Source organism: Euprymna scolopes, chromosome 39 (assembly GCF_053919585.1).
Source record: "Euprymna scolopes isolate OS-2025 chromosome 39, ASM5391958v1, whole genome shotgun sequence".
NCBI lineage: Eukaryota > Metazoa > Mollusca > Cephalopoda > Sepiida > Sepiolidae > Euprymna > Euprymna scolopes.
This window is the reverse complement of record NC_136520.1, coordinates 75,067,851-75,090,696: the sequence shown is the minus strand read 5'-3', so window position 1 is coordinate 75,090,696 and position 22,846 is coordinate 75,067,851. Positions and strand designations below refer to the sequence as shown.

The window sequence follows — 22,846 nt, the reverse complement described above, 5'->3', positions numbered from 1 at the left end:
TTTATTTAATTTTATAGCATGTCAACCATTTTTATTTAATTTTATAGCATCTCAACCATTTTTATTTAATTTTATAGCATCTCAACCATTTTTATTTAATTTTATAGAATGTCAACCATTTTTATTTAATTTTATAGCATCTCAACCATTTTTATTTAATTTTATAGCATCTCAACCATTTTTATTTAATTTTATAGCATCTCAACCATTTTTATTTAATTTTATAGCATCTCAACCATTTTTATTTAATTTTATAGCATCTCAACCATTTTTATTTAATTTTATAGCATCTCAACCATTTTTATTTAATTTTATAGCATCTCAACCATTTTTATTTAATTTTATAGCATCTCAACCATTTTTATTTAATTTTATAGCATCTCAACCATTTTTATTTAATTTTATAGCATCTCAACCATTTTTATTTAATTTTATAGCATGTCAACCATTTTTATTTAATTTTATTGCATCTCAACCATTTTTATTTAATTTTATAGCATCTCAACCATTTTTATTTAATTTTATAGCATCTCAACCATTTTTATTTAATTTTATAGCATGTCAACCATTTTTATTTAATTATATAGCATCTCAACCATTTTTATTTAATTTTATAGCATCTCAACCATATTTATTTAATTTTATAGCATCTCAACCATTTTTATTTAATTTTATAGCATGTCAACCATTTTTATTTAATTTTATAGCATCTCAACCATTTTTATTTAATTTTATAGCATCTCAACCATTTTTATTTAATTTTATAGCATGTCAACCATTTTTATTTAATTTTATAGCATCTCAACCATTTTTATTTAATTTTATAGCATCTCAACCATTTTTATTTAATTTTATAGCATGTCAACCATTTTTATTTAATTTTATAGCATCTCAACCATTTTTATTTAATTTTATAGCATCTCAACCATTTTTATTTAATTTTATAGCATCTCAACCATTTTTATTTAATTTTATAGCATCTCAACCATTTTTATTTAATTTTATAGCATCTCAACCATTTTTATTTAATTTTATAGCATCTCAACCATTTTTATTTAATTTTATAGCATCTCAACCATTTTTATTTAATTTTATAGCATCTCAACCATTTTTATTTAATTTTATGGCATATCAACCATTTTTATTTAATTTTATAGCATCTCAACCATTTTTATTTAATTTTATAGCATCTCAACCATTTTTATTTAATTTTATAGCATCTCAACCATTTTTATTTAATTTTATAGCATCTCAACCATTTTTATTTAATTTTATGGCATGTCAACCATTTTTATTTAATTTTATGGCATCTCAACCATTTTTATTTAATTTTATAGCATGTCAACCATTTTTATTTAATTTTATAGCATCTCAACCATTTTTATTTAATTTTATAGCATCTCAACCATTTTTATTTAATTTTATAGCATCTCAACCATTTTTATTTAATTTTATAGCATGTCAACCATTTTTATTTAATTTTATAGCATCTCAACCATTTTTATTTAATTTTATAGCATCTCAACCATTTTTATTTAATTTTATAGCATGTCAACCATTTTTATTTAATTTTATAGCATCTCAACCATTTTTATTTAATTTTATAGCATCTCAACCATTTTTATTTAATTTTATAGCATCTCAACCATTTTTATTTAATTTTATAGCATCTCAACCATTTTTATTTAATTTTATAGCATCTCAACCATTTTTATTTAATTTTATAGCATGTCAACCATTTTTATTTAATTTTATAGCATCTCAACCATTTTTATTTAATTTTATAGCATCTCAACCATTTTTATTTAATTTTATAGCATCTCAACCATTTTTATTTAATTTTATAGCATGTCAACCATTTTTATTTAATTTTATAGCATCTCAACCATTTTTATTTAATTTTATAGCATCTCAACCATTTTTATTTAATTTTATAGCATCTCAACCATTTTTATTTAATTTTATAGCATGTCAACCATTTTTATTTAATTTTATAGCATCTCAACCATTTTTATTTAATTTTATAGCATGTCAACCATTTTTATTTAATTTTATAGCATCTCAACCATTTTTATTTAATTTTATAGCATCTCAACCATTTTTATTTAATTTTATAGCATCTCAACCATTTTTATTTAATTTTATAGCATCTCAACCATTTTTATTTAATTTTATAGCATCTCAACCATTTTTATTTAATTTTATAGCATCTCAACCATTTTTATTTAATTTTATAGCATGTCAACCATTTTTATTTAATTTTATAGCATCTCAACCATTTTTATTTAATTTTATAGCATCTCAACCATTTTTATTTAATTTTATAGCATCTCAACCATTTTTATTTAATTTTATAGCATCTCAACCATTTTTATTTAATTTTATAGCATCTCAACCATTTTTATTTAATTTTATAGCATCTCAACCATTTTTATTTAATTTTATAGCATCTCAACCATTTTTATTTAATTTTATAGCATCTCAACCATTTTTATTTAATTTTATAGCATCTCAACCATTTTTATTTAATTTTATGGCATGTCAACCATTTTTATTCAATTTTATGGCATCTCAACCATTTTTATTTAATTTTATAGCATCTCAACCATTTTTATTTAATTTTATAGCATCTCAACCATTTTTATTTAATTTTATAGCATCTCAACCATTTTTATTTAATTTTATAGCATCTCAACCATTTTTATTTAATTTTATGGCATCTCAACCATTTTTATTTAATTTTATAGCATCTCAACCATTTTTATTTAATTTTATAGCATCTCAACCATTTTTATTTAATTTTATAGCATCTCAACCATTTTTATTTAATTTTATAGCATCTCAACCATTTTTATTTAATTTTATAGCATCTCAACCATTTTTATTTAATTTTATAGCATGTCAACCATTTTTATTTAATTTTATAGCATCTCAACCATTTTTATTTAATTTTATAGCATCTCAACCATTTTTATTTAATTTTATAGCATCTCAACCATTTTTATTTAATTTTATAGCATCTCAACCATTTTTATTTAATTTTATAGCATCTCAACCATTTTTATTTAATTTTATAGCATGTCAACCATTTTTATTTAATTTTATAGCATCTCAACCATTTTTATTTAATTTTATAGCATCTCAACCATTTTTATTTAATTTTATAGCATCTCAACCATTTTTATTTAATTTTATAGCATCTCAACCATTTTTATTTAATTTTATAGCATCTCAACCATTTTTATTTAATTTTATAGCATCTCAACCATTTTTATTTAATTTTATAGCATGTCAACCATTTTTATTTAATTTTATAGCATGTCAACCATTTTTATTTTTGTTTTGTAAAATAAAAATGTTTTTGTTTTTGACTTTGCAGAACATGATTGTATAGAATAGAAAGTAACTCCTTGCTTTATTTTGTTCTTTAGTTCTCATATTCCACGAACAATCTTTCTGACGAAGGAGGAAAAAATTGTTGTTTTCTTGATCGGCATCCATCCATCCATCTCACACTTATTGGCTGGTTTTTGACTTTGAAATCATGTTTCTTTAGCTTTTTACATAAAGTGGCTTCATACATAGTCTGGAGTTATTTTCCATTAAAAACAAAAAAAAAAAAAAAAAGGGGGGAAAGAAAAAAAAAACATCAGTATTTGATGCATTTTTGTTCAGAAAGTCTTATCTGATAGCACTAAATGCCCTAACAGGTATTACCACTCGCGGCTAAAGTAGACCTAGGAGCAAAAGTAACTAAGGTCAACTCTGCAATCTTCACAACCCCCAAATGGGCCCTCATCACTGGATCTCCATCCGTTAAGGTCATACTCGGAACCTATTTCGAATTGTGAGCAGAATTCAGAATTTTCAATTACTAAGCTGAATTATTTTATTTTTTTTTTTGTATGCATACGTTTAAACAAAATACCAAATTGTTTTCTATGACTTACCTTTGAGGTGTACTCAAAAATATCTCCGATAATTCGAATGGAAGGCTCTGGAGGAAAGATGTAGGTATTCCTCACCATAAATTCTTTGAGGATGTCATTCTGGATGGTACCAGCCAAGTCCGTTTGTTTTGCACCCTGGACAAAAAGATGAAACAATAAATTTGAAGAATGTTAGTCTACTTTACCCGGAGAGTTCATCGTTCAAACTCCTTGCATCATCAATAGACGATCAATATACAAATATATGTAGTTATGTATACACACACGCACAAATCCAAATATATCTACTGATATTTCGGTACTTGTGCAGTTTAATCAAAATATTAAAAAATGAAAATATTGAAAAAAGGTTATATTGTACGTATCTGTTTTGGACTGAAGATCTCCAAAAAAAAGTTTCACTTAATTTGATTGAGTAGTTGCTTTTTTTTTAGAGCGGAAAAACGTTTTTATGACAGCGTGTTGAAGGTAGCCATCTTTGAATTTTTTCAACATGCCACGGGGAGATAACTCAGTTTAAAGCGCTAACACTCCCCATCTTTAATACTTTTCTTCCTAAAAATGGAAACATGACTACCTTTTGCTCGGCATCATAACAAATTGTTTTTTCGCTGTAGAAAAAAAAAAATAAAAACTACTTGATCAAATTAAGTGAAATTTTTTTTCAGAGAACTTCATTCCATAACAGATACGTACAATATAAACTTTTCAGTATTTTCATTTTTTAATGTTTTGATTAAACTGTACAAGTACCAACGTTTCAAATCCCTGTACATAATATCTATCGATTTGCTTCCCACTTTCAGACACATACGCATATGTACACAAACTCCGATATATAACAATACTATAATCCAACGATAAAAGAAAAGATTGTTTTTACCTGTTCTTCTGCGGCCACAATGTACATGGCCATCACTGGAAGGACAGCACCATTCATCGTCATCGAAGTGCTGAATTTGTCCAATGGGATGTCCTTAAATAGCAATTTGGTATCTTCGACCGAGTCTATGGCCACACCAGCCATTCCGACATCACCCATAACTCGCGGATTATCAGAATCATAGCTGAAATATTAATTTTAATTTTTAATGAAGAAAAAATAGAAATCACGTAACATGTATTTATTTCATTAAAAATTTTATCCAAGTGATCAAAACACTTTTCTTTGATAGATTTGTATTTCAACAAATCTTCGTGGAGACAAGTTGAGTAATTGGCCTCACCACGCAGGGCTTTCTCAACAGCCTTAATCTATTAATGATGTGCTACACTGCTACATTACCCCCTGCTTAAGCTTACTCAAATATATCTGTCAACTTAACCCAAGAGAAATATAGGATATCAAAATATTTAACTGCTACATTACCCCCTGCTTAGGCTTATTCAGATATATCTGTCAATATACACCAAGAGAAATATAGGATGTCAAAATATTTACCTGCTATATTACTCCACTGGAGAGTATCATGAATTGACCTGGCAATATGAGCGTCTCTCCATCGTTATTATTTCTGAAAACACTTTGAACCTATTCTCAGCGTACCAAGTAAACAGGACATCCAATGAAACTTCTTGATATTCCGAATATAGGCTTTTTAAATTTGGTGGTTGAAAAATATTTTTTATTAACTTTTTTTATTGAAATTGTTCTAGACAAGACATGAAGCCACTTGATGTAAGGAACTATATAAAAAAAGACTAGTTCTAGGTCAAAAACTGGCCTATGAAAGTGTTATATGAATAGATTCCAACCCCCCCCAAAAAAAAAACAGGAATTATTTTCCTTTTCTCAGAAACATCACTTACGGAATGTGAGGACTAAAGGGACAAAATAAGGGAAGTGAACTTTATCTAATATTTTGTCAAATGTTGAATTAGGTTGTACTTATAGAATAAACAAACTTATATGGCAAAGAGATGGTGACTTACCCTCGATGTGTCGGCAGGTCAAAAGCCACGCTAAGACCCTGTTGTCCTGCTGCGATGTTGGCCTTGTAAAATTTGTTGCTTTCTTCCACAGTACTAAATCCAGCATACTGTAAAAATGAGAGAAGATGAAGTTTCTTTGTTAAAGAACAATCAGATATGAAAAAAAAACAAGCCGAGCATGCAGGGTCCCCTCTACAAGTGAAAAATTTATTTTTACCATGACTAATGTTTGTGCAAGATTAAAAAAAATTCAAGGATGGTTATTGAGAAACGTGCAAACAAATGAACGGGAGTGAATTACTAGGTCCAATCCCTCCTTTATCGGGGTACCAAAAAGCATCTATAGGGTGACACCATTACCCCCCCCCCTCAAAACATGCTATCTGTGACATGGTTAATAAAATTCACAACTGCAACGAAATCATATTTGATACAAATAAACTTCAGCCTTTGTCTATTATTTGTCTGGTGATCATGAATATATGTAACTTATACATTACCACCCCTCTCCAAAAAAAAAAAAAAAAAAAATGGTGACCTCCACCCCACCCCCAAAGTGTTAGGAAGTAAAAAAAAAAAAAAAGGATCAGCAGAATCTTTAATTTTAATAGAAAGATGACAGGGAGGAACTTGTCCACAAACGCATACAAAAGCCATCTAAAGAGGATTGTTAATCAAGGTGTGGCAGCAACTGGGACAAAAGACTGAACAATAGAGGTTAATATATTTAGAGTTAGTTTTTACAACAGTTTACGGATGGTTTTAAGTTTGCAATCATTGACGACAGTTTTACAGTGAAAAACAGTATACAACATTTTTCAGTTTGGGCCAATGGACAGCAGGTTGTGGCTTGGAGAAGAGAGATCAGCCGACGTTCACCAATGACAACTAAGATGTGGACGTTAGTGTGTAGGGGGTCTTTTTTCACGAAGATGTCATACACGCACCCAGAGATGAACTGATATATACAGAATGTGCTGGAGTCTGGTTTTTCTCAAGTTTGTGTTTTGAGGTTGTTTATCTTTTTAGACTTATCAGCAACTCGTTCCCTCAGCAGTCACCAATGTGAGAGACGACAACACAGTACAGTAGAGAGAGAGCCCACCTTCTTTTCATAGAGGTATATCTAACAAGCATATCCCAGATACACCCTCTAAGAAGATTGCCAGTTTGTTCGGGACTGCTTATTGGGCATTCACAGCTAACTTCCATATGTAAAGGCCATTCCCTTATGCTCCACCTAGGAACCTAGTGGAGAAGAGATATGGTTGGACTGCAAAAAGAATTGTGGATTATTTAATAATTTTATTAACAATTCCATGTGACATTTTTTTTTTTTCTTTTGGTGGGGTGGGTCCATTTTTATCACTTTTTCACCCATCTTTTACTTGGACTTCCCCCCGTGAAATAAACCTGCTACCTCAACAACTCTTTTTTTTTTTTTTTTTTTACTTAATAAAAAAAAAAAAAAAAAAAAAAAAAAAGTAAATACTAGTTTCGGCCTTTTTCTTCTCTATCAGCATTTTTTTCTGTTCTATGGAAAAAAGACATCTGCTTTGAAAAAATATTGAGTATTTCTGTTGACGTATATATTTTTCTCATCTATGAAAAAGACACTCTTTTTGGAAGAAATAGTCTTTCCAAGGAATTTAAAACTATGTTCAACATTCGTTTGCAAAGTTACTGAAGAAAACAAATTAACTCAGTTGTTCGCTAAATACAAACACCTGGTTAATCTGAACACGGTTTTGTTAAATTTCCATAAATTCTGCATTTTACCCATTATACAAGGATTGGCGCCTTACAAATTACATTGGAACAATGAGTAAAACTGCAAATTGAACTGCATTAGCAGAGCTTTATTAAAAAAAAAAAAAAAAAAAAAAAATGCACGAACTGCGTGTACTTTTGAACCAGCTTTTGAAAAAAGTATAATCATTGAGAATGGACAGCTGAGTGTCAGCGTTTTGAGGAATAAAAAAAAAGGTGTTAACTCGTACATTTAACCCGAAACTATCTACTATGCATAATCCCCTAAACAACTCCCACACAAATCATTGAAGTTTACTCTTCTACACATTTTCTCCTGATTATTTTTTTGGACGACAATGGTAATGGGTAAATGTTCGCCAGCAATCTGCCATGAATATTTTGCTCCTGACATTATTATAACAAAAATCATACCACATTCTAGAAAACAATTGTGCAAACGCATTGTCAAAAACAACACACCATGAAAATGACAATTTTGAAAAAAAAAAATCATCAAATGAAAATATTAGTATTAAAGTGGCAATTATGAGAAACTTTACTAGAACGTTATAGGGCAAGCAACCCTCCCCCACCCCTCCAAAAAAAAAAAAAAAAAAAAAATTACATAAAATTCAATTGAACAAACAAATTATTTAACGACAAAGACTATGTATTTTTTTATCAGTACATATATCACTACGTAGGATAAAGCACGGAGACCCTGACTAGTCATCTTCAGCTATGAAGGACTGCGTGATGATGATGATGGCGACATGTATCACTAAAATGAAGAAACAAAAAAATAGCGATTCAAAATATTTTTTTTTAATCTGTTTTATAAATTACATTTGATTTTTGACATTTAAAAAAAAAAAAAAAAAAACTTTTGTTTCATTTTCTTTTTACATTTTTCATCTAGTTGATGGATTGTTATTTTAGTTATTTTTGTAGAGTTTTCCTTATTTTTTTTAATTTCTTTTTTCTTTCAATTTAAAGCCTTTAAATTTAAACTCTTGGGATACTTTAATCACTGGAAAAATGCTGTAGTGATAACTTCCGAATTATATGGAGGAGGTAATACTTATGCACCAACAATATTGTTGGCCATCAAGACCGATTTCCAATTAACAGCATCTGATGACAATTTCTTACCTGTCTGATTGTCCATGGTCGGAAGGTATACATGGTTGTGTAGGGTCCTCGTGTGTATGGATATTGTCCTGGGATCTCATCTGGGAAACCTTTCACGTCAGCTTGTGTATAAACAGGCTTTATATCAATACCCTACAAAACAAGAAAAACTGATTAACAAGAAAATAAAATAAAACTTAAGAAATGGAAAACACACTATTTTTTGTCATTTATAGGAGGAGGAGGTGATGATGATGATGATGATCCATGGCTTGTGAAGACGACAGTGATCATGCAATTGTTCTGTGGGTTCGGAGATGTCTTTTTAGACTAATTTGAGCTCTCAAGTACGTGTTTCCCATATGTTGAACACCTTATTGCAATGTCATGTTTTCTCTTGCCTTCTTCATTGCCTACGGATTCAGCAATTGTACCCCTTTGTGAGTTATGGCATGCCAGGAACATCTGCTTTGGGTAGTTTTTCCCATGAGTTAGGATACAAGCCAAACTGTGTGAGGGAGACATTTAGATTGTCCTTGAACCGTTTCCACTTTCCTCCTGTGGGTCTTTTTCCTTTGGACAGTTCACTGTAAATGTGCTATTTTGGGAGCCTTAAATCAGGCATGTGGCATACACACATACATATATGCGATACAATATTATAAATTATGTCTAGAATAATTTTGATTCTCAAAAATATCTGAAATTGAAAAGGTCTCAAGAAATTTAAATTTAGGTATTCTTGCTAAATCAGTTTATGGATAATTCAGGTAGGACCATTGCACTCTGCATTTTGAAGGCGTTCGACAGAATGTGGCCTTCTGATCTTTTAAATAAACCTAAGGGTTATAGTATTGGTGGTGAGATTCTTGGCATCATTAGGTCTTTTCTTTCTGATTGAACCTTTCGCATCAGCTTGCGTATAAACAGGCTTTATATCATCTGTAAAAGTTGATGTTCGTCTGATGATAATGATAGAGTTGGAGTGCATCTCCTTTCAAATATAATACCATTTGCTGCAGCTTTGCGACAAGTAAAAACAAATTGTGTTATATTAGATATCCCGGATTACACCAGCATGTTGGAAACTGGAGTTGCTGGCAGGTTGGTTAGTGCAAAGAATCCTACCCTTACATCATCAACGCTCTGATCCCCATCTGGCATAAATTGGGATGTTCTTGAAGAAAAAAAAAATTTGACAGCTAGACGGGTGTTTTTCGTGAAAGATTGGCGAGGGGGGACCAGAGATTGGAGTTCAGATGAGCACCTGCCATGAAAATAATGATAAAACAAGGATAGGCTCACAACATCTCTTCTGTGGGAGAGAGGTTGCAGGGTAGAGAAAAGAGCATCCCCCACTAAACCACGAAGTCTATTTTGTACTCTGTCAAGGCAGGATAGGCTGTTTTTGGCAGCTCCTGCCCAGATATGGCAACAGTATTCCATCCTTGGACGTACTTGGCTTTTATATAGATAGAGAATTGCATCAGTAGTGAGATATCTTCTGGAGCGGTAGAAGGATCCCACTATCTTTCCAGCGACCTTGGCAACAGACTTGATGTACGTGTTTCATTTAAGATCAGGAGTAAAGGTCAAACCCAGAAGCTTGTCAAAACACGGGGCCTCACCCAGACGAGAGCCATCAATCACAATTGATGCCAGCTGGGGATCAGAGCGTTGATGATGTAAGTATAGGAGTTTGGTTTTGGATGCATTAAAGGTAACCAGCCACATCTTCCCCCACTGAACCACGCGCTCGAGATCAGAGGAGAGAGAATCCGAGAGAACTTTGTCATTTACAGCCTTTGATGTGTTGCCGTAGATGGTCGTGTCATCAGCATAGATGTCAACGAATGATTTAAGTATGTGTTTAGGGAGGTGATTGATGTAGATCAGGAAGAGAGTTGGGCCCAGGATTGACCCCTGAGGGACTCCAGCATTTATATTGCAGGCCTCCGATTTTTGTCCATCTACCACTACTCTTATGAGCCTAAATGATTGAGAAAAAATTTCCAGTTATACCGTAGCTGAAAATCTTGTGAAGTAGACCCTTATGCCATATCTTATCGAATGCCTTTGATATGTCAAGAGCAATTTCCCTAGAAAGGAAGCCTTTGTCAAGAGATTCACTAATCCTGTGGGATATAACCGTCAGCACATCTGCGGTAGATCTTGCAGAGCGGAAACCATATTGTGTGTCACTAAGAAGGTTATTCCTGCTGAGGTGGTTGACTATTTCTCTATTTAATATGGATTCCAGCAACTTACTCATAACACACAGGAGACTTATTGGTCTGTACTGAGAGGGAGATGACTTATCACCTGAATTCTTAAATACAGGGCAAACTGATGAGGCCTTCCAGGGGGTCGGAAAGCACTTCTCCTTAAGGCAGCGCTTAAATAGTTTCATAAGTATGGGAGCAAGTTCTGGTTGAAGCTTTTTTAACACTATAATTGGGATGCCATCAGGGCCAGTTGCCTTACTAGAATCTAGGTTCTTGATTAGCTTGGCGACCTCATGCACGGATATTTGTATGTTACCTAGCTTGTTCTGTGTTGTAGGAGGAAATATGGGGAGTTGATGGCCTTCGTCGCATAGGGTAGAATTAGCTGCAAAGTTCTTTGCAAATAGTTTGGCCCTGTCTGACGCTGACGAGATGACCTCTGGTCCATTGATAATGGTTGGGATAGAACGCACAATGCCAAAGTCCAAAAAAAGTCTTGCATGGGAAGTTGATGAAGATTATGAGTTGAAAGCCATTTGCAAAGTCTGTCAAATTAAAATATCGCGAGGAATAAAACCATCTAACATGACCACAACCAACATGTTAAAACATTTAACTATGAAGCATCCAAATAAATTGGAGGAGCAAAATAAAAAAGAAAAGGAACAAAAAATTACCAACTAGTCACTCAGAGCAGTTTTATTAGTGAGGGTCGAAATCGCAGTGTCTTTTTTTTTTTTTTTTGCCTACGTCTCCATCTAGGTGTCACCATTTTTTTTAACCCTCCTTAACTTCAAAGAGTAAATACAGTATATACAACTAAAAAAATAATTTTTAAAAATGCTGATTCTATTCATGAAAAATTCTTTTAACTAGAAATTAAAACTTAGGTAAAGATAGCTGACTGACAGCAACAGGAGCACTGGTTAACTACTGAACCACGTTGAAAGGTGTGGGGGGGAGGAAGAAAAGGAAATTAAATGATGATAATAAATTATGATAACCGTCTTTGAAAGGCACTAAACTCCTAAAATTTACTTCTTTAAAATTTTAGGCGGCACTCCCCGGCGATTTTAAAGCACTCTCTCTCTCCAAAAAAAAATAAAATAAAAAAGATTTAATTTTTAAGTTTGGGAAAGATATATTTATTATAACCGAATTCTTGTATGAAGACTGGATCTACTTTATTGGACGTTAATTTGTGAGATAAGTAATTTTTCAATGTTTAATGTTTTTAAAGTTTCAATTATCAATTAAATTTTTTTAATTGCGTTTATTTTTCAATTTATTTAAAAAAAACAGGGTTTTAAATGTATTTTTCAAGGTAACAAGCTTCGAAAGAAGTCTAATAAAAAAAATCACTTCTTTTTAATTTCGACAACCCTGAGAATTTAATTATTAAAAAGATATTGAAATGTGACATTTTTTTATTTAACATTTCTATTAGTTCAATTAATTTTCTTTCAATAATTCATTTCACTCAACAAACTTCACCATTTTTTTTTTTTTTATCTTTTTCTGTAATTTTGGTAATTATGTTTACCCAATTTTATCTAGTATTTCATTTGTTTTTTATAGTGGTATCATTTTTATATGTGTTCCTTTGATATACCCTATTTCAAAATTAGTTTGGCTAAACTTATTCTTCACGTTAGAAACAACGTGTAAAAGCAATGAAAAAGTAAGAAAAAATAATAGGTGTTAACTACTCCTTGTGAATTATGGAGGTCTGAAGAACTGCCGTCACAAATACAACTATCAATAGCCAAACAAAAAATCGTTTTTGAAATTCCTTTAATTGTAACTTTTCGCTATACCTACTTTTTTGGTATAAAACACAAAAACTTTTGATTAATGGTATTTCTCATATATGGTCGTTAACTTTGGAAAGGTTATTTTGTATTTACGGCGCCATGTCACATGGTATATTGTTTTTTTTTTCATTACGCACGTTCATTTATAAATTATTAAATTAAATATTTATCTTTTTTATATTTAATTAGTATATATTTTCTTTCTCTTCCGCTATATTTTTTTTATTTAATTCATTAAATCTGTTAATTATGAGGACCAAAATAATGAATCGTGTGTATTTATTCTCTAATTTTCTTGTTTTTGTTCTGTTATATAAATTCTATTTTATTTGTTTTTTCTCTGAAGGATAAATTCTATTTTCTTTGAGTTATTTTTCTGTATTCCAATTAAGTAAAATAAATTTTCTCTAAAATAAATTTTGCTAAGTTTTCCGTTTAGTTTACTATATAATAATTTTATTTAAACCAAAACACGACGGTGTAGACATAAAATATCTCTTCCAAAGTTAGGGAACATATTTGGGAACTACCGACCATAAGTATAAAACTACCTGGTATATTTCAAAACAATAATTCCCTAGGAATCGGAATCGGAATCGTACTTGGTATCGGAATCGTTAATCAATATTTTCCTGGAATCGGAATCGTATAAAAATTAGGAATCGTCCCAACACTAATAATAATGTTCATTATTTAACATTTTAACAGTTGATTTTCCTAAATCAACAATCAGCAAGGAAACCCAACGTCACCTCAGCATAATCTAATACACGGAAGCATCTCTGGACCAACTAGTGACGATGTAGAACACAGAAATGCATACAAACTCTGAGGGAATCCTACCAAATTAAAAATAAAGTTACATAACGAAAATATATCTTTGTAATATGGCATTTTAAAGTATGGCGGGGAAGATGAGGATTATTATATGTTGTAAAGAACTTTCTCATTATGTTATTGCCCCATATTAATCAACTATATTTTATATGTATAAAGCATTCACGAATAAACATACAACTCACATACAAAATTGACAAGCTTCTGGGATTGACCTTCAATCCTGATCTGAAACTGAACACATGCCTCAAATCTGTTGCCAAGACTGCTGGAAAAATGGTTTTGCTCCAGTAGGTATTTCACTGCCAATGCAATCCTCTATCTGTATAAGAGCCAGGTACGCCCTAAAATGGAGGACTGTTGCTATATCTGGGCAGGATCTGCTCGGCGCACCCTATCCAACTTTGAAATCTAGTAGGTGATGCCCTTTTCTCTTCCTCGCAACCTTTTGTTATTTTCGTGTGTGCTCAACTGAACTCTAATCTATGGTCCTTTCTTGCCAGACTTTCACAAAAAACACTCAATTATCTACAACCAATATATATTTCCCCCCTCACTCTCTATCTGTGCCTAAATTTAAACAAAGATTCCATGAACAAAGCTTCTTTCCCAGAACTGACCACCCGTGAAACACTGTTCCACTTTCCTGCTTCCCAGTAAAATACAACATGGTAGCCTTCAAATCCAATGTAAACAAATTCTTGTTAAGCCTTCCCCATAAATAATCAAATTCTACCTAATTTACACCATTAACGATTTCTATACTACCACCTTACATTCATTAACCCTTATCCTCGAGTGGCTTTCGGGCCTTGATTAGTGGTGACTCCCAAGTAAAAAAAAAAAAACAGATGGTACACACAGGTACAATGCTAGACAACACAAGCTGCTAAACACAAATATACACACACACACACACACAAATACAACAGTAGATGACAGTTCACTATGAAAAATATCTACACACGTACATCTCCGAGACGTCATTATATAGACACATTATATAAACAGTTCTATAACAAATTAAAATATAGCACACATTATCACTTTTTACACCTAGCAGATATGTTTTAAAATTCATAATGATTAGTTCATTAGTTTAGGAATGAATCCTTTATATATATATATATATATATGCACACCTAATTATTTGTTTGTATATATTATTTCGGGTTATTATTTTCCATAGGAGGAAGCAATCAATGAAGTTTTAATGAGGTTCATACAAAAGTGCTCAATACTGAAGTAGGGCAAGATACTTTTTTTGTTTTATATAACATTTTCACCACAAACAAACATATATATAAGATACCACTTGCACTTTGTAAGAGTACTTAAGTAGGTGAACTTCTGATTTTATTCTACAAATACATTCTTAACCTGGAATACACACACACATATATATATATTAGATCCATATATGCATATATACATACATAAAGATATCTATATGGGAATTAGTATTAAAGCTCTTGTAAGCAACTGTTTTTAGAACACGTTAAAAATGCAAAATATTTTAATAGAAGGAAGAAAATCTGATTTTTTTTTCTTTTTTAAAAAGTTGAAATATTTCTAATGTATATATATATATATATATATATATATATATATATATATATATATAGATAGATAGAGAGAGAGAGACGGGCACTTGCACTTTGTAAGTGTACTTTAATAGCTGAATAAATATCTTCATTAATTTTGTCAATCAAACAGCTCCATCTATTTACGTCAACAAAACCAAATAAAAAGAATCTTTATTTCAAGCCATAAATAATTGCTGCTTTACTCTTACAGAGAAGATAAAGCAAGCTTTATCCTGGTACGCACCTCAGGTGTCTTCCAAATGAGCACATCGTCAGGATTTTTGCCCTTTAATTCTTTTGTGGCCCCCTTTTTCCAATCTGGGTGAATCGGCTCCTTATGTGCATGTCGCCTCGGGTTGCCACACCAACTGGCACTGGTTGACCACAGAATCTAAAGGAGATTAAAAAAAAAAAAAAAAAAAAAAAAAAGCATAAGAAAAAAAATTTAATTATAAAATATTAAAAAGGATCAATTAGATTTCCTGCACCCCAGAACCAACAACTACAAAAAGGACACATTTTGGTCAACATTACTTTGACATCTGATCGATCATTGATGTTAAAAAATCTTACGACCCAACCTCCAAGACCTGCCCCCTTTGCACCACCGAAAATATAGGATTCTTCAGGCTATCAATAATCCATCCGTAGCCTGTATGAGCATTAAAAAATGAGATCTTCAGACAATATCCCCACAAAAGGAAATTCCACATTGCCAAATGGCCTAACAACAGCATAACTTAACCTATACACACCTTAATTAACACAAAGACTCCTAAATACTGCATTCACCTCTTATTCTAAACTCCAAACCAATCCTCTTCTAAATCATATCTCAGCCTTCCCTGCTACCTAACTTCTTTACCTTAACCATATTATCCCCCCCCCCCGATAATAAGGAAAACCTTTTTATGAAGTTGTTATCCCCCCCCTCCAGCCTTCACAACCTTTTCATTTAACTTACCAGGCTACGTAATTTGACCCCCCTTCTTAACCTTATTTTTAGTACCATTGTACCTTAAAAGGTGCCCGGAAAACTCGTCTCGGGAAAACTCGTCTCGGGAAAACTCGTCTCGGGAAAACTCGTCTCCGGAAAACTCGTCTCCGGAAAACTGGTCCCCTTTCGCTAGGTAGGAAAACTGGTCCCGTATTGAATAAATACCGATTGAAAACACATTTTATGATCATTCTTGAAGGAGATATTATTTTTTAAAATAGACTATAGCCCCCCCCCCTAATATTTTTTAAAAATATTTTTACTTGTTTAATGTTTTCTTTTCTTTTTTTTTTCTTTTAAATAAAATCGATTTTCTAAGTGTCCGTTTTCTACCTAACTGGCTAAGTTCTTAGTGGTTTCACTTCTTTTAAAGCGTTTATTATGTTCATACAAAGTTAATTACAATTTTTTTTTTGTTCTTATTTTAACGATGTTTTTTGGAGTCATAAAAACAATAATTAAAAACAAAACCAAAAAATTAAAAAACAGGGAGCGATTGATTTTTCGTTACTTTTTTGTTTTGTTTTTTAATTATGATAGTTTTTTTGTTGTTATGTTTTTGTTTTCTCTCATACCAAATGCACTCATGCGTTATTTAAAATTATAATTTTATCAATTATCAACATTTATTGTCGTCCTGTCAAATTTTGCAAAAATTTACTAATAAATTAAAAACGAAATATTTTTTTGGCGCGAGAGATGCCATGTGCTAACAATCTCTCGTTAACTAATTTTTAATTTTTTTAAATTTTTACTTCGAAATTCTAAAATCAATCATTAAGAGAAAAAGTAATCACTAAATAAATTTATTAATCAATTTTCTTGAAAATCCCGCTATCGTTTATGAAGAATCTTTTTAATTTCATTTTTTGTTGGTTGTTTTTCGGAGGGAGATATAGTTTTAACCCCCCCACTCTCTCTCCCTCTCTCTAAATTATATTTTGAAAAATATTAAAATTTATTATTTTCTTTTTAAAACCAAATCTCCCTCAGTAATTTCTTTAATTTTCTATTTTTTAGCGATTATCAAGACCCCTAAGATGTGATATACCGCACATTATTTCTAGTTCGGGTTTGTATTACTGTACACATAGATTCGAAAAAGTTGTCAAAAAACAAATATATAACAAATAAATGTTATCAAAGGCAAGATAAATTACTTTTCTACCAAACTGGATATAATTTTCGTGTTTTTATTTAATTTAACATGTTTATTCAGCTCAAAAAGCATACAGTGTTTACCGATGTATTGGAAAATTCAAAATGGCGGCCGACTCTCTCTTTAACACGGTAAGTTCGGGAAAAGGTGTTATAAATAATAAACTAGACAAAATACTATTAAAAAACCACCGAATATATGTCAAGTTATGTCACGGTAACATATATTGAAAAGGTATTATAAATAATAAACTAGACAAAATACTGTTAGAAACTCGCTCAATATATGTTACTGTGACATAAGTTGACATATATTCGGTTGTTTTTTAACAGTATTTTGTCTAGTTTATTATTTATAACACCTTTTCCCGAACTTACCGTGTTTAAGAGAGAGTCGGCCGCCATTTTGAATTTTCCAATACATCGGTAAACACTGCATGTTTTTCGAGCTGAATAAACATGTTAAATTGAATAAAAACACGAGAATTATATCCAGTTTGGTAGAAAAGTAACTTATCGGGTAACCCAACTTATCTTGTCTTTGATAACATTTATTTGTTATATATTTGTTTTTTTAACTACTTTTTCGAATCTATGTGTACAGTAATACAAACCCAAATTTTAATATTTTTTAAAATATAATTTAGAGAGGGGGGGGTAAAACTATATCTCCCTCCGAAAAACAACCAACAAAAAATGAAATTAAAAAGATTCTTGATAAACGATAGCGGAGTTTTCAAGAAAATTGATTAATAAATTTATTTAGTGATTACTTTTTCTCTGAATGATTGATTTTAGAATTTTGAAGTAAAAATTTAAAAAATTAAAAATTAGTTAACGAGAGATTGTTAGCACATGGCATCTCACGCGCCAAAAAAATATTTCGCTTTTAATTTATTAGTTAATTTTTGCAAAATTTGACAGGACGACAATAAATGTTGATAATTGATAAAATTATAATTTTAAATAACGCATGAGTGCATTTGGTATGAGAGAAAACAAAAACATAACAACAAAAAACTATCATAATTAAAAAACAAAAACAAAAAAGTAACGCTCCCAGTTTTTAATTTTTTTTTGTTTTTTTATTATTGTTTTATGACTCCAAAAAACATCGTTAAAATAAGAAACAAAAAAATTGTAATTAACTTTGTATGAACATAATAAACGCTTTAAAATAAGTGAAACCACTAAGAACTTAGCCAGTTAGGTAGAAAACGGGCAATCGATTTTATTTAAAAAAAACAAAAAAAACATTACACAAATAAAAATATTTTTTTTTAAATATTAGCTGCGGGGGCTATAGTCTATTTTAAAAAGCAATATCTCCTTCAAGAACGATCATAAAATCGATATTTATTCAATAAGGGACCAGTTTTCCTACCTAGCGAAAGGGGACGAGTTTTCCCGAGACGAGTTTTCCGGAGACGAGTTTTCCCGAGACGAGTTTTCCGGAGACGAGTTTTCCCGAGACGAGTTTTCCTAAATTCACCTTAAAATCAATCCATTCCTTCTCCCTCTCCTCCTAGTTTTTTTAGATTTTTTGCTTCTGTAATTTTTATTATTTATATATATGTGGGTCTATTATTATTATTATTATTATTATTATTTATACATACATTTATTGTTTATAATGTTATTACTATTGTTATTATTTTAATATTAATAATAATATTTTTATTTGATTATTTTTTTTACTTTATTATTTTATCATCAATATTATTATTATCACTATTATTAATAATAATAATAGTGATCAATGGATTGGTAATAATATTAATAGTAGTGATGGCAGTATTGGTAAACTTTGTGAAAGTAGTAGGACTCTCTCACCATAGATATCTATGAATTACTTTTTATTATATTTTCTATATATAACTCATTCCATGGCAAGTCAACAGGGGGTAAAACCATGTCGGACACTGATTTTTTTTTTTTTTCAAATTTGCTACACTTCTAGATCTCCATGAAAGGAATTGTATGGCACTTGTTAAACATCTCAAGGTCAAAGAGTTCCTGATATATAACCTTGACCTTTTACAAAAATGTGAATTTTTATGAAGACTTGACCAACTTTAAAAGATGATATCTCTATTGTTTATGGGCCTACAAAGTTCATTCATATATCATTTTAAAGTACTTGGATAGATCTTTAATTTTATCTGGGAATATTTTTTTCAAAGTCGAATTAAGAAAGTTAACCTTGACCTCAACTTTTAGCCTGAATTATCTCAAAAATCGTTGTTTCAATTTCTTTTAAATTTTGATAGATTTGTCTATCTTATGACAGTATATATTCCAAATTTCATGATGGACATTTCACTAGAACTATCGTTGCAAGCGTTTTAAAGAAGTGGGCAAATTCAAAATTGGCAGAACGTAGTATCTGCGACTTCATATAAAACATTTTGATATTTCCTAATATGGTCAAGTTTGATATCTTTGCAAAGCTATTTGGATGTTGATTAATATTTACATTAAGACCATGGTCAAAAAGTTAAAAAAAAAAAAAAAAAAAAAAAAAATGATGAAACTGAATTTTCTTCATTTGTTTTATTTTTTGTTTTTGTTTTTTTAATGCAACACAGATTTTGTTATGGAAAATAGTGATATAATTAGTGCTGAGGCAGTTAATCAGAACATCTAGAACTTTTTTTAGGTATGGAATCAGAAAACTTAAACCAATGAAAATTAGTATTTTAAACTTATGTGATAAAACAATTCCAAAAAATGTTAAACATTTTGTTTGTATTAAAAGATGGAAATAAAAGCTGAACATAAAAATATGATGTGGATTTATTTTAGCTGTGTGAAAATCCCCCCCATAAAACCTTTTTCCTGTCCAGTCCTTCAGACAAGAAAGTGCTAAAAGATATTAAAATACTTTGGTTTTTCAGTAAGTGAAACTTTTATCACCTCTATGTTAGACATCTCTTAAGTTTTGAAGTCACCGTCCCTTTACATGTGACAACTGCCTGTTATAAAAATAAGTTCTCAATATATGTAGTAGAGGGATTCGTGAAGATAAAAAGCAAAAAATTATAAAAAATTTTTATTGAAATCGTTTTGACAGTTGAGTTTGACTTGGAACAGATATGACACTAAAATTCATGCTACAAGATTGACATTTTGTCAGTCACCATAAAAATGTAAGTTCTATTTTCATTAATTTTATGTAGAATTTTAGTAGATATTTTTATCAAAATGGTGAACCCGTAGGAGCGTCACTCCTACTAAAAATATTTTCTGTTCGGTTTCTAGCTATTTTCAGTGGATTATTATTGAATTGACACTTATATGCAAGATTATTAAAGAAAAAAAAAATCAAAGTTAATATTTCGTCATTTGTAAGGGGTGCTCACTTTTTAGTTACAACATTATAGTAAATCGATACCCTATTTTGTAAACAATTTGTTTCTTTTGCCTATTTTTTGTACCTATGTATTTTAGCTACTGTGCTGAAATAACATTATTTCGAAAGCCATTCTTAACATGGAGAGAGTAGGGTGTTTTGTAGGGATCTCCAAACGTTTGTGAAGAATTCTGCACATAATCCCGTGACGTCAAACTTGTGTTTACTTTACGAAATATGGAACCGCAGAAGCGACTTAATGCGTTTTTAAAAACCTTTGTTTATTTTCTTCAAATGACAACTAATAAATAATATTTGTTATAATTTTGTTAGGCTTTAAGTTTTACAGTTTAATGATTAGTAATATCATAAACATTTATATAGTAACTATAAAATACGGTTTTACTAAATATTTACGACTGTTCCTTTGGTTAATTATGGGTTTCCATACTTTATTTGGTAAAAAGGGGCAAACTAGAAACCGTAGTGATCTTTGAAATAGCTAATTTTTCGCACAATAATATTTTTCAATAGTCTTTAATCTGGCGATGAAATAGATGGCAAGAGTCGTGTTTATATTATAACTTAATATTAAAATAAAATTTAAAGTTTTTTTTTTAATCTATGTCGTAATGGAACATTTTGAAGTAACGGAGTTTTAATGTTTTAAAAATTAATGAACTTTTAGGAAGTTTTTTTTCTTCACAATTCAACGGGAGAAAAAAAACGTTATTTTAAAAAAAGGATTAATTTTTTAATTCCAAATTCAAGGTAAGTTTTTGTCCAATTTGTGCATTTAAAATGTAAAAAAAATAAATATTTTATATTTATTGGAACTCTTATCTTTCATAATAAATAGTAATTTCGATCGATTTAAATATATTTTGTTAAGATTCCTTCCTCATTCACAAGTTTATCTTTGCCAAATACACGAAAAAGCTAGATTTCCACAAGATACAATTAATAAAGTAAAGCAGTTTTACAAAAGTGAAGAAGTCAGTCAAGTGATGCCTGGGAAAAATGATTACAAGACTGTTTTAAAGGATGGGGAACGGGTTCAGGCACAAAATTATCTTATTCTCTGTAACCTGAAAGAGGCATTTAAATTATTCACATCAAAGCACCAAGAGAAAATAGGATTTTCTAAATTCGCCGAGCTTAGGCCAAAAGAATGCGTGCTAGCAGGTGGTGCCAGGACTCATACTGTTTGCATTTGCACAGTCCATCAGAATATAAAGTTGATGATTACAGGATCTCCTCAGGCTAAACTGACTGAAGGAGAAAGTCATCATTTGACAGATTACAACCAATGCATACTTGCTGTTACATGCAATGAAGCATCGACAAATTGTTACTTGGGTGACTGCTCATCTTGCAACAAACTGATGGATGATTTTGTTATGCAAGAAGAGTTTTTTTGAAAACTCAATTGATGATTTTGTATACAAACAGTGGTTATCAACTGATAGAATCATTCTACAAACTATCACAATCTACAGAGGAATTTATTGAAACTTTCCATGCAGGCCTTCAAAAATTGAAGAAGCATAATTTCATTGCCAAAGCACAATCAAAATTTTGTTCTGATATAAAAGGTTCTTTAAACTTTGGTGAAGTCTTAGCAATAGCAGATTTTTCTGAGAATTATTCATTTATTTTGCAAGATTCAGCTCAAATCAAGATTCAGCTGGAATAATGATCAAGCTACGTTGCACCCATTCATCTGCTACTATAGAAATAGAATTGACCTTGAGCATATTAATTTTGTTATAATATCTGATTGTCTTAAGCATGATGCAGTAGCTGTCCATTTGTTTCAAAGAAAGGTTATAGAAAAATTAAAAGAAATTATAAATTTTAATGTACAAAAAATGATATATTTCTCTGATGGGGCTGTTACACATTATAAAATTTTAAAAGAACTTTGTAAATCTGTGCAACCATAAATCTGATTTTGGTATTGATGCAGAGTGGCACTTTTTTACCACTTCTTGTGGGAAAGGACCATGTGATGGGTTAGGTCGCACTGTAAAAAGGTTAGCAGCAAAAGCTAGCCTGCAGCAACCCTATAATAAACAAATAATGACGCCAAGGCAGTTTATTTTTATGCAA

The 22,846-nt window shown here is 30.7% G+C and overlaps 1 protein-coding gene across 1 annotated transcript in view; it reads right to left on the bottom strand.

The window, feature by feature from the left end:
* The window catches only part of LOC145263880 (methylmalonyl-CoA mutase, mitochondrial-like), a 106,621-nt gene that overhangs the window by 37,110 nt on the left and 46,665 nt on the right, over window positions 1–22,846 (bottom strand). Inside the window, exons 2-6 of the mRNA XM_080120962.1 lie at window positions 15,472–15,618; window positions 8,787–8,918; window positions 5,883–5,989; window positions 4,834–5,017; window positions 3,951–4,085 (exon numbers count right to left, since the gene is read on the bottom strand). Coding sequence (XP_079977088.1) covers window positions 3,951–4,085; window positions 4,834–5,017; window positions 5,883–5,989; window positions 8,787–8,918; window positions 15,472–15,618 — 705 coding nt within the window. The remainder of the gene's footprint in view (window positions 1–3,950; window positions 4,086–4,833; window positions 5,018–5,882; window positions 5,990–8,786; window positions 8,919–15,471; window positions 15,619–22,846) is intronic.